The sequence below is a fragment of the Rhinatrema bivittatum genome, chromosome 3 (assembly GCF_901001135.1).
Source record: "Rhinatrema bivittatum chromosome 3, aRhiBiv1.1, whole genome shotgun sequence".
NCBI lineage: Eukaryota > Metazoa > Chordata > Amphibia > Gymnophiona > Rhinatrematidae > Rhinatrema > Rhinatrema bivittatum.
The window spans coordinates 295,039,989-295,052,075 of record NC_042617.1 but is presented as its reverse complement, the minus strand read 5'-3'; the positions used below and the strand labels follow the sequence as shown (position 1 = coordinate 295,052,075).

At 42.7% G+C, this 12,087-nt stretch overlaps 1 protein-coding gene across 4 annotated transcripts in view; it reads left to right on the top strand.

The window, feature by feature from the left end:
- DIP2B (disco interacting protein 2 homolog B) overlaps positions 1 to 12,087 on the top strand; it is a 433,878-nt gene that overhangs the window by 342,506 nt on the left and 79,285 nt on the right. For all 4 annotated transcript variants that reach the window (XM_029594985.1, XM_029594983.1, XM_029594984.1 and 1 more), the window contains 5 exons: positions 1,172 to 1,311; positions 2,061 to 2,197; positions 4,057 to 4,137; positions 5,419 to 5,546; positions 6,375 to 6,489. In XM_029594985.1, the coding sequence (XP_029450845.1) occupies positions 1,172 to 1,311; positions 2,061 to 2,197; positions 4,057 to 4,137; positions 5,419 to 5,546; positions 6,375 to 6,489 (601 nt within the window). The remainder of the gene's footprint in view (positions 1 to 1,171; positions 1,312 to 2,060; positions 2,198 to 4,056; positions 4,138 to 5,418; positions 5,547 to 6,374; positions 6,490 to 12,087) is intronic.

Below are 12,087 nucleotides of genomic sequence, written 5' to 3'. Positions count from 1 at the left end.
CCCCCCCCAAACTAATAGTGCCCGCAACATGCAAATGCATGTTGATGGCCCTATTATTTATTCCCGCGCTGTTCAGAAATTAGCACCTACCCAAAGGTAGGAGTTAATTTCTGCCAGCACCGGGAATGTGCACAGAAAAGCAGTAAAAACTGCTTTTATGTGCACCCTCCGACTTAATATCATGGTGATATTAAGTCGGAGGTTTCAAAAGTTAAAAATTAATTAAAAAAAAAAAAATTGAAAATGGGCTCGCGGGTTGAAAACCGGACGCTCAATTTTGCCGGCGTCCAGTTTCTGAACCCGTGGCTGTCAGCAGGTTTGAGAACCGACGCTGGCAAAATTGAGCATCGGCTGTCAAACTCGCTGACAGCCGCCGCTCCTATCAAAAAAGAGGCGCTAGGGACGCGCTAGTGTCTCTAGCACTTCTTTTTACTACGGGCCCTAATTTGAATAATTTGTTTTAGTGAATTGCGCACACAGGAGAGCGGGCGCTCGCCGGCTCTCCCGCGAACTTTACTGTATCGGCCTGTAAGTTAGGGACGTAACTGGGAAAGGTTGAGTTAGCTAGCTATATTAACCGGCTAACTCTGATATTCAGTTAGCCAGTTAACGTAGCCAACTAAGGGACAGAATCACTAAATCTTTGTCCCTATGCTGGGTCTATCAGAAAAGAGCTTGATGTATCAGGCCCTAAGTCTGGTTGGGCCAAAGAGCTGTCCTAAAGGTAACTGGTTAACTTTAAGATAGCTGGCTATTTTCAGTAGTGCGGCTGCACTATTGAATATGTCTCTAAAGTTAGCTGAATAAGTTTATCCAGATAACTTTGCTATCCAGACTGTCTGAATATATACCTCTAAAAGACTCCCAGCTGCACATTATGTTAAAACTGCCACATTGTATAAAACGCAGGGGCAGGCTGCCCTGGATGGGTTTCTATTAAAATGATTGTTTTGCTGTCTTCTGTACTGGTGTGTGATGGAGGAAGAATGCTCATTGTGTCCTTGTTAAGTACTATTATAGTAACCAACCAAGAATCCAGATTCTTTGTTTCCAACAGTAGAAGTGAAGAATGACTTCTATTTCATTCTTGTATCGTTTCCATGGCCTTGGTTTTTTTTTTTTTTTTAATTAAATTTTATGCTCTTTTGTAACTTTTTTTTTTTTAATACAGACCTGGAGTTCAGGGTACGCCATTGCCAGGCAGAGCTATTCTGTCAATGAATGGCCTGAGTTACAGTGTAATCCGTGTAAACACAGAGGACAAAAATTCTGCTCTCACTGTACAGGATGTGGGGCATGTGATGCCGGGAGGTAAGAGTCTGGCGCCAGGATTTCCAAGTGCTCTGTTGAAGTTGTCCTTTTGATATACTGTTACTGACCAGCTGCTATTTGCTCTGACTGTGACCCTGGGTGTGGTGTAAAGATACATGTTTCCTCACCGAAGCAATTTAAAACACCTCTTTTCTTTTTTTTGTAATTTAAGTTTTATTCAGTTTTCACCAACCAGGTAACACAACAACAGAGCATTCGTAAGAACACATACAAAGTAAATGAACCATGGTCAGACCAGGCAATAAGCCCCTCCCTTCCCCCCGCCCCCTCCCCCCCAAGGTGAAGTATCAGCTTAACCCAAGAATAAAGAAGAGTAAAACACCTCTTTTCTAAGTGGTAAACTTGCTACAGTGCTGATGCCAGAAGGCTTAATGCACCGTTAAGTGTGAATGACCCGATGTCCATCAGAATTTTAGACCACTGATATTTTACTCCCGTGGCCAGTCTTCCACCAGTGTTGAAAATAAGCTAATGTACCATCATGTCATTGCACAGCTGACAACAGCGTGGTTGTTTCTAAGCATGTTTTTCTAAACCATGATGTCTGTTCTCCAACAGTTTGTTCTTTTTGTTTTGGGTGATTAGTCCAAGTGGTTTGGTGAAGTACAGTTTTTAACTGGAGATTGGGGGAGAGAGAAGTATTCATGGGAAAATGTGATCATGGTAGAAATAATTTCTGCTGTCTTTGCTAATGATTGAGTCCTGAGACGTAGCTTTGTTGGTTTCAGGAGCAATGTGCATAGTGAAGCCAGAGGGTATCCCTCAGCTTTGTAAAACTGATGAGATTGGAGAAATATGCGTGAGTTCCAAGACGGGTGGCATGATGTATTATGGTCTGGCTGGAGTATCGAAGAGCACATTTGAGGTAGGTCTCGGTGAATGGTGTGCCTTTTCTGTGTACACATATGTGGCTGGCTTTTTGTCTACCATCAGCACTTTCAGATTTGCACATGTTGGATTGAATGTATCTTAGAGCCTTGGTTTTCAGCACCCACTGACAGTCTGAGTGATTTATATGGATTTCAGCTCCACATCTAGGGCATATATTTAAGGTTACCTTCGTTGACATTTAGTAGATAAGCTTACTTTCATTTCATTTATTGTTTATAAAAAAAAAAAAGCAAACATAATGTTGGGAATTATTAGAAAAGGAATGATGAATAAAACGGAAAATGTCATAATGCCTCTGTATCGCTCCATGGTGAGACCGCACCTTGAATACTGTGTACAATTCTGGTCGCCGCATCTCAAAAAAAGATATAATTGCGATGGAGAAGGTACAGAGAAGGGCTACCAAAATGATAAGGGGAATGGAACAACTCCCCTATGAGGAAAGACTAAAGAGGTTAGGACTTTTCAGCTTGGAGAAGAGACGACTGAGGGGGGATATGATAGAGGTGTTTAAAATCATGAGAGGTCTAGAACGGGTAGATGTGAATCGGTTATTTACTCTTTCGGATAGTAGAAGGACTAGGGGACACTCCATGAAGTTAGCATGGGGCACATTTAAAACTAATCGGAGAAAGTTCTTTTTTACTCAACGCACAATTAAACTCTGGAATTTGTTGCCAGAGAATGTGGTTCGTGCAGTTAGTATAGCTGTGTTTAAAAAAGGATTGGATAAGTTCTTGGAGGAGAAGTCCATTACCTGCTATTAAGTTCACTTAGAGAATAGCCACTGCCATTAGCAATGGTTACATGGAATAGACTTAGTTTTTGGGTACTTGCCAGGTTCTTATGGCCTGGATTGGCCACTGTTGGAAACAGGATGCTGGGCTTGATGGACCCTTGGTCTGACCCAGTATGGCATTTTCTTATGTTCTTATGTTCTTATATACTGCCCATAGCAAACTTTACAAGCAGATCAAGGTGGTACTTTTGGAAAACTGTTCATACGCTAGGCAAACTTACAATGGAAACAAAACACATAGAGGTCCATATTCAGATGTTGGCTATCAAAGATAGCCAGATACATTTAAACAGCTAACTTTGCAGGGATATTCAGCAGTGAGGACATGCTGTTGAATACCTCCGGCTATCTTGGTTAGCCGGATAAGATTATCTGGCTCACTTTAGGGCAACGCTATGGCTATTCTCAAGTGATCTGGCTATGTTAGGTAATGCTGAAAATTGGTGTTTATCCAACTAAGATAGCTGACTCCACCCCGGGATATTCTTACGCCACCATGAGTTAGCTGGATAACCTTTTAGCCGGATAAAAAGTTGTCCATCTAACTCAGGGGAGGTCAAAATGGTGGGATTTTGAAATCCCATCATTTGCCTGGCTAAATCCAAACTTAGCTGTTTAATTGGCGATGAATATGGACCTCACATTTTTCAGTTTTGTAACACCTACAATCCAGTACACTTTACGAATAGATGAATTAGTTTTTAATGCCCAGTTACAGCTAGTCCTCATTTCATGTACCTCAGAAGAATATTAGGCTGAACTGTCCACACTTAGATTTGAATCTGTGAAAGCCAGGTTTGTACCAATATCTTAAGAGCCTTTAAAAATTGAACTTTCCTTGAAAATAACTGTAATGCAGTGTCACCCATTGATTGATTCCTATACAATGAGACCTTTTAGAATTTACAGAAGATCGATGGGTTTTGTGTGCGTACGTTTGTAAACATGTAATTTCGTAACCAGCATAGTCTCAAGGTTTTGCACGGTTCTCGCTGTATCTGCAATGTCCCATTTTGGGCCTTTCTTTCTCCCAGGTCGTTCCAGTGAATGCTTCCAGAGCTCCCGTCGGTGACATGCCTTTTATTCGATCTGGTTTGCTGGGATTTGTGGGGCCTGTAAGTATTCCTTTCCAGATCATTTCTATATATATTTTTTTTTTTACTACAGACCTTTAATATCTTGAAGTTTCGTTTTAGGCAGTGGTAAATTTGTGATGTTGCGTAGTTTGCTCAAAATGACACATCACTTACATTTTTCGTTTACCGTGTACTGTTGCTGCTGCTGCTGTTGTGTTTCTTTTTCTGTAAGGTACTCTGATTGAAGGTACCATTTACATTTAAAAAATAGTTAAGCAATCAAATGGGCCAGCTTGGATTCTTGGAAAAAGGTTTGCTTCTTATGCATTATTAATACCTTTTAGGTATTTGAATGCCTCAGCTCAGGTCTTTTGCTCCTTGTGTTACCTGGACTGGAGATGTTGTAGAGGCAGCATTCATGGCTTCTGGCAGTAGGGGGAGTCTTAGACATTGCCTAATGGTGACACCTCGTAGCTGGATTTAGGGCCTCTAATTACAGTGTTCCAGAAGGAGCTCTGGTACATTGCGCCCAGCTGAGGACTGTCACTGCAATGACTGGACTAATGTAAGTTGGAAGGAAATAGAAAATAAGGGGGGGAAAAAATCCCTGGGGAGTTGCGATTGAAGACTGGTGGAGCTGGAAGCCCTACAGAACAAGACAAAGCTGCGAGATGCAATAAAAAAAAAAAAAAAAAAAGTAAACCATCCAGCTTGCCCTAACATATAATGCACAATGAGGCTGATATTTAACACTACTTGGCCAGATAAATGGGGACTTATCTGGCTATGTTAAGCAGCTGCCACTTAGCCAAATAATTATTTATCCAGCTACAAAGATAGCCAGATCCCTTGGGGCAGGCAGTGGGCAGATCGAGGCAGGTCTAAAGCAATCCGGATATAAATTATATGGCTAACTAGAACTTATCCGGTTACATTCAGCAGCATAGCCATGCCGCTGAATATCCCTTCTAAGTTAGCTGGATAACTTAGATAACCGGATATCTTTGAATATTGGGCCCAATATTAAGTAATCCGTTTTGTCTTCACTGGGGTAGGAAAAGAAGTAATGGATTTAAATTGCAGCAGGGGAGAATTAGGTGAAACAATAGGAAAAGCTTTGATTGTGAGGGCAGACGCACTGGATGGTGGCGGAATCTCCATTGGATATTTTTAAGATCAAATCAGAGGCACAACTTTTTGGCCAATTTTAGGTAGGGGGGGGGGGATACTGCCTGCTGGCAGGGGATGAGCTAGATGACCTCTTGAGCTCCCTTTCAGCCATGATTCTATGAGATATTGCACTTGCCTTTTCTCTTTCAGGGGAGCTTGGTGTTTGTGGTTGGGAAGATAGATGGGCTGTTGATGGTCAGTGGCCGCAGACATAATGCTGATGACATTGTAGCAACTGCACTGGCTGTAGAGTACACAAAGACCGTCTACAGAGGAAGGTGGGTCCTTTTGGAGCTCTCCTTGTTATCCCTCGCCCCCCACCCTCCCCCCCCACACACACACACCCACACATGCTTATTGGTTCTCAGTGAAATCTGAGTCCAGGGCAGATTGTCCCTTCCATATTTTGGCAACATTAACTCAGGATGAGATGTTAGGGTTAAACTTGTGGTGTCATGACTTAAAGGGTCTAGAGGTAAATTGGAACACACATCTGTAATCCTGGTACATATCTTTTGACTATTTTGAATCTTAGGACATCCCCACAAAACATAGCAGAAATTACACTTCCAACACCATGGTTTCTTCAATGGGGGTCTGGTATCTTTGGGTTGATTTGGTATAGCTTTGACAGAACACTGAAACATTATTTTAAGCCTTTTCTCCTGACTACAGGCATAGATGGAGGATTCTTTATATATCACCCCCATCTACTCCAGTGATGTCTGGTGGCCTACATTTCTCTCCCTGAGTTTGGTAAACCTTGTTCATTAAATCATTTAGCTCTTGCAGAAGGCAATCATAAATCCTAGCTCTCATACCTCTTGTAACTTTCATTTTACATGTTAATATATCCTCTCAAAGTTAACATTATTTCGTAAGGTATATTGAATGAAGAAGAAAGATACAAGAATGTCTATTGAGTATCATTGGTGTATTGAGCAAGAAAAGGATTAAAACTTAAGGATTAACTTTCTTTATATACCATTTTGCAGTAGTGTCATTTTGAATAAGACACAGCATTAAAAAAAAAAAAAAAAAAAAAAATCCAGCTGAATATGTTAAATTGTGACTTGGACATGCCAACCTCGTTCCTCTCCTCTCAGGATCGCAGTGTTTTCAGTTTCTGTGTTTTATGACGAGAGGATTGTGCTGGTGGCAGAGCAGCGACCAGATGCATCAGAAGAGGACTCATTCCAGTGGATGAGCCGAGTGCTGCAGGTAAGAATGGAGTTATCAATAGAGTACTATTAGTGTACACAGTGCTGCATACAAACACATATTTGGCAGTGCTCCTGCCCTTCTCTTAAATTTGATCACAGGGAATAATAAGGTATGCTACCTGTCTGGTCTTACTTACTTCATTCACCCTTTTGGTGTGTGGTGGAAAGCCTGACCACTGCCAGTCTCTCATTTTTGAGTCAGACTCTTTATGCTCCTTTGTTAGTCTCTCAAAATGTATCTTTTATCACGTACCTGCAAAATTGTTAAAAAAAAATATTTTTAACTACCTTATCTCAGGAAATTTCCCAAGAAAAAAATCAAAACGACATGAAGATAAAATAAGTTCCACTCCTCCACCACTGTATATTTAGATCCTGCCAGTAGTATAAGTGTATAAGTGCTCATGGTAGTTGCCATGCTGATGCTCAAGGACATGCCATTATCACACCAATCCAACTTTTGCTTCTGAGAAAAAATATGTAGATTTCTGTAAGGATGGCCTGGAAAACAATTTCCATGTTTGTGGAGTCTAGGGCAGCTGTCTCTATAAATGACAAGCCATTTTATTCTGCAAACGCTTGGGCCTCATCTGTTGGCACAACTCATAAGAAATGTAGGTCACTCTTGTTCCCACCAGTATAACAATTTGTGAACTGCAGGTTCAATAAAGTAAAATAATATGAACTTTGCTAATTATCACAGAAGTCCATTTGATGCATCTAACTTGATACTTTGGTGAATTACTTTGCTGGTAGGATCAGAGACTGTCTATTCATGGAGTTGTCCCTTTTTTTTTATATATTTAATGTTTCTGCTGCAACCAGTTTAAAAAAAAAAAAAAGTAAGACAAGCAGCATTAATGGAGTCATATGCATGGGTTACATGACTTGCACCATGTTGTTGGAATGTCTGGTGAGCTTTCCAGGAAAAGTTTGAGCTTGTATGGGAAGTGACCACCTGGCATTTAGTTTCAATTTAGTCCACTATGTTGCATCTCACTGGGCCTCTGCTGTAGTACAGCTGTTGCCTTCTTTTACAACTATTGTTCCTGAACATACTCAGATCAGTCCAGACCAGTGGGTTTTGCATCCTTACCAGCAGGTAGAGTCAGAGAAACAAAACTTTGAGACACTGCTACATAACCGAGAGTGCCACCTTCAGTCCCTCAGTATTTCTCTGACTCCAGCAAATGGTAGAGGTGCAAACCTGCGGTCTAGGTTTAGTTTAAAAAAAAAAAAAAAAAGGAATAGTTAATAAATTTTTCTTTTAAGGTGTTAGGTATAGGGCAGTAGGGGACGACGGAAGCTCTCTGAAGTGTTAGGCACCTTTGTGGACTTTCCCTCGGGTTGAGCCAGGTGACCGGGGGGTTGGAAACCCCTGCCGGGCTTTGTCCGTGATGTACTGGGGGGTCCGAAAACCTCGACCCTCCGAGGCTCCTCTCTTGATCACCACAGATCTTGTTCAGGAAAGTATTTCTTCAATTTTTTTCTTTATCACATAAAAAAAAAAGTAGATAATAAAAAAAAAAAAGTTTTTTTCTGCAGGAAGGACTGTCTTCATTGGTCTGTGGTGGGCCTGGACAGTGGAGGCTGTTGCCCAGAGCTGAGTGGTGGAGGAGTAGTCTTTGTATCCGCCGACAGCCCATGGGTCCAGTTACATGCAGCAAATGGAGCCAGCTTAGCTCGGGTGGTAAGGGGGGGGGGGGGGGGCGCGCGGTCCAACAGTTCCTCCCTCGCTGTCCTTTTTTTTTTTTTCGTTCACATTTGGAGTAAGTACGCTGGTGGAGCAGGGGGTTGGTGCAGTGGCAACTCCATGGTCTGTGCCTGTCTGCGGCCTAGTGGGTGATGCATGAAGTCCTCTAATGGCGCCAAAGCCGAAAATGGTCACGTGCCATGCTTGTGGCTCCTTCGCGGCATGGCTAGATGCTAGATGTTGGGGAGGTACCCGTAATGGAGAAGGTTTTCATGGGTAATGATTCAGATGGACTGAATCAAATCACGGTGAACCTAGAAGATGTGGTAGGCCTGATTGACAAACTGAAGAGTAGTAAATCACCTGGACCGGATGGTATACACCCAGAGTTCTGAAGGAACTAAAAAATGAAATTTCAGACCTATTAGTAAAAATTTGTAACTTATCATTAAAATCATCCATTGTACCTGAAGACTGGAGGATAGCAAATGTAACCCCAATATTTAAAAAGGGCTCCAGGGGCGATCCGGGAAACTACAGACTGGTTAGCCTGACTTCAGTGCCAGGAAAAATAGTGGAAAGTGTTCTAAACATCAAAATCACAGAACATATAGAAAGACATGGTTTAATGGAACAAAGTCAGCATGGCTTTACCCAGGGCAAGTCTTGCCTCACAAATCTGCTTCACTTTTTTGAAGGAGTTAATAAACATGTGGATAAAGGTGAACCGGTAGATATAGTATACTTGGATTTTCAGAAGGCGTGGATAAAGGTGAACCGGTAGATATAGTATACTTGGATTTTCAGAAGGCGTTTGACAAAGTTCCTCATGAGAGGCTTCTAGGAAAAGTAAAAAGTCATGGGATAGGTGGCGATGTCCTTTCGTGGATTGCAAACTGGCTAAAAGACAGGAAACAGAGAGTAGGATTAAATGGGCAATTTTCTCAGTGGAAGGGAGTGGACAGTGGAGTGCCTCAGGGATCTGTATTGGGACCCAAACTGTTCAATATATTTATAAATGATTTGGAAAGAAATACGACGAGTGAGATAATCAAATTTGCAGATGACACAAAATTGTTCAGAGTAGTTAAATCACAAGCAGATTGTGATAAATTGCAGGAAGACCTTGTGAGACTGGAAAATTGGGCATCCAAATGGCAGATGAAATTTAATGTGGATAAGTGCAAGGTGATGCATATAGGGAAAAATAACCCATGCTATAATTACACAATGTTGGGTTCCATATTAGGTGCTACAACCCAAGAAAGAGATCTAGGTGTCATAGTGGATAACACATTGAAATCGTCGGTGCAGTGTGCTGCGGCAGTCAAAAAAGCAAACAGAATGTTGGGAATTATTAGAAAAGGAATGATGAATAAAACGGAAAATGTCATAATGCCTCTGTTTCGCTCCATGGTGAGACCGCACCTTGAATACTGTGTACAATTCTGGTCGCCGCATCTCAAAAAAGATATAATTGCGATGGAGAAGGTACAGAGAAGGGCTACCAAAATGATAAGGGGAATGGAACAACTCCCCTATGAGGAAAGACTAAAGAGGTTAGGACTTTTCAGCTTGGAGAAGAGACGACTGAGGGGGGATATGATAGAGGTGTTTAAAATCATGAGAAGTCTAGAACGGGTAGATGTGAATCGGTTATTTACTCTTTCGGATAGTAGAAAGACTAGGGGGCACTCCATGAAGTTAGCATGGGGCACATTTAAAACTAATCGGAGAAAGTTCTTTTTTACTCAACGCACAATTAAACTCTGGAATTTGTTGCCAGAGAATGTGGTTCGTGCAGTTAGTATAGCTGTGTTTAAAAAGGGATTGGATAAGTTCTTGGAGGAGAAGTCCATTACCTGCTATTAAGTTCACTTAGAGAATAGCCACTGCCATTAGCAATGGTTACATGGAATAGACTTAGTTTTTGGGTACTTGCCAGGTTCTTGCGGCCTGGATTGGCCACTGTTGGAAATGGGATGCTGGGCTTGATGGACCCTTGGTCTGACCCAGTATGGCATTTCTTATGTTCTTATGTAGATGCCTGGTCCCTCTGCCTGGATTGCAGTTTGGGGCAAGAGAGCTCTTTTGGGGGGGGCAGGCAAGGAAGCCAGGCCTCTGTTCGGACGGGCCAGTTTCTAATCCCGCTGAGGTGGAAATTCCGGAGGTCACACTCACCATGACGACTCCCTGCCCCCTCTTTCCCCGGTGGGGTTGAGAGCCTTTAATGGGGAGGGGGATTCGATGGAAGACCCCTCCCCTCCAGGTTTGGGGAGGCTGATTCGGGGGATTTCTCCCCAGAATTTATTCTCCTTCATGAGGCCTACCTCGCCAAGAGAGGCTCTGGGAGAAAGCGGGCTGCTGCGTGGCCCCTCGGATAAGAAGCTCAGGTATACAGAGTCTGGGGTTGTGTCGAGTGGAAGCTAGTGACTCTCCCAGAGGTGGGGAGGAGTCCAATCACTCACAGGGGGACCCCCTCAATTTTTATGGGATGGATCCGGATGTGACACCAACCCCTGATGTAGATGGCTCCAAGGACGAACCGGACCCAGATGAACTTCCAGTGTCTGAAGGGGATGATCCGTGGGTGGTCTGTTTATTCAGGCGGAGGAGCTACGACTTATGATTCCTCAGGTTTTGGAGGAGTTAGGTGTGAAGATTGCTCAGGAGGAGTCTGATAATGAAGGAGTCAATCCGTTCCTGGATGGGCTTCGAAGGCCCACGAGTGCTTTTCCTTTGCCGAAGATGATCCAGAAGCTGGTGAACCGAGATTGGGACTCTCCGGACATGGGTCTGAAGGTGGGCAGAGTGATGGCTAAGTTTTATCCCTTGATGGAGAGCACCTTTGACCTGTTGAAGGTTCCAAAGGTGGACAAGGCTCTGGAGTGTGCATCAGCAGGAGACTGTGCTTCCCTGCAGGCGGCCCGGCTAGAAGCTGGGATCGCCTATGTGGCTAATGTGCTGTGTATGACTTGGTGCGTATGTCGGCTCGTAGCATGGTCTCGTTGGTGGCAGCTCATAGGTTTCTATGGCTGCATAATTGGTCGGCGAACTTATCATCCGTTAAAGGGGAAGCTTTTTTTCGGAGAGAACTTGGATCAGTTGATGAAGGTATTGGGGGAGTTGAAGGGGAACAGGAAGTAGGACAGAAAACCCACTAGGAAGGTGTTTCAAGCTCGAGCCAATTTTTGGGATACTCACAGGTTCCGGTCTGGCAAGATCTCTTCTGACTCCACAGCAAAGCAGGGCATTTGACGTCAGCAGCCCTTTCATGGAGCCCACAGGCTGACCAGAGATGAGTCAAGCCAGGGCTGTAGTGATGGAAAGTCAGCCCAGTGGAGTTAGGGGTCCCCACTCCCTCGTAGAAGCTGTAGGAGGCAGATTGTCCAACTTTTATGAGGAGTGGCAAAGTATTACATCGGACCACTGGGTGCTGGAGGTAATTCGAGAAGGCTGCACTCGAGAGTTTTTGTGCCCGGTAAGGGAGGCCTTTGTGAAGCTCATGTGGTCTCCCGCAGCAAGTGAGAAGTGGTACTGGGAGCTCTACAGAAGCTGCGTAACCTCCAAGCAATTTTTTTTTTTTTTTAATATTTTATTTATTAGATTTTTAATTAAACTTACAAAGCAATCATAACATCTTTGTACAGAAATACTTAGAGATTTTTTCCAGGTAATAAGATATTGGAAATATAAAAAATGAAAAGAAAAGAAAACATTATAACATAACTCAATACCATCTCTCAATAAAGATACACAAATTATATTTTCAAGGGGTTTCTTAGAATATGAGGAGAGAAAAAAGAACAATATTTAATTACATCCTTATGAAAGAAAATATGAGTTAAACTACTCCCGTTATATTTTAATATACCTAAAATATCTGGGGGTTACCATTAACCT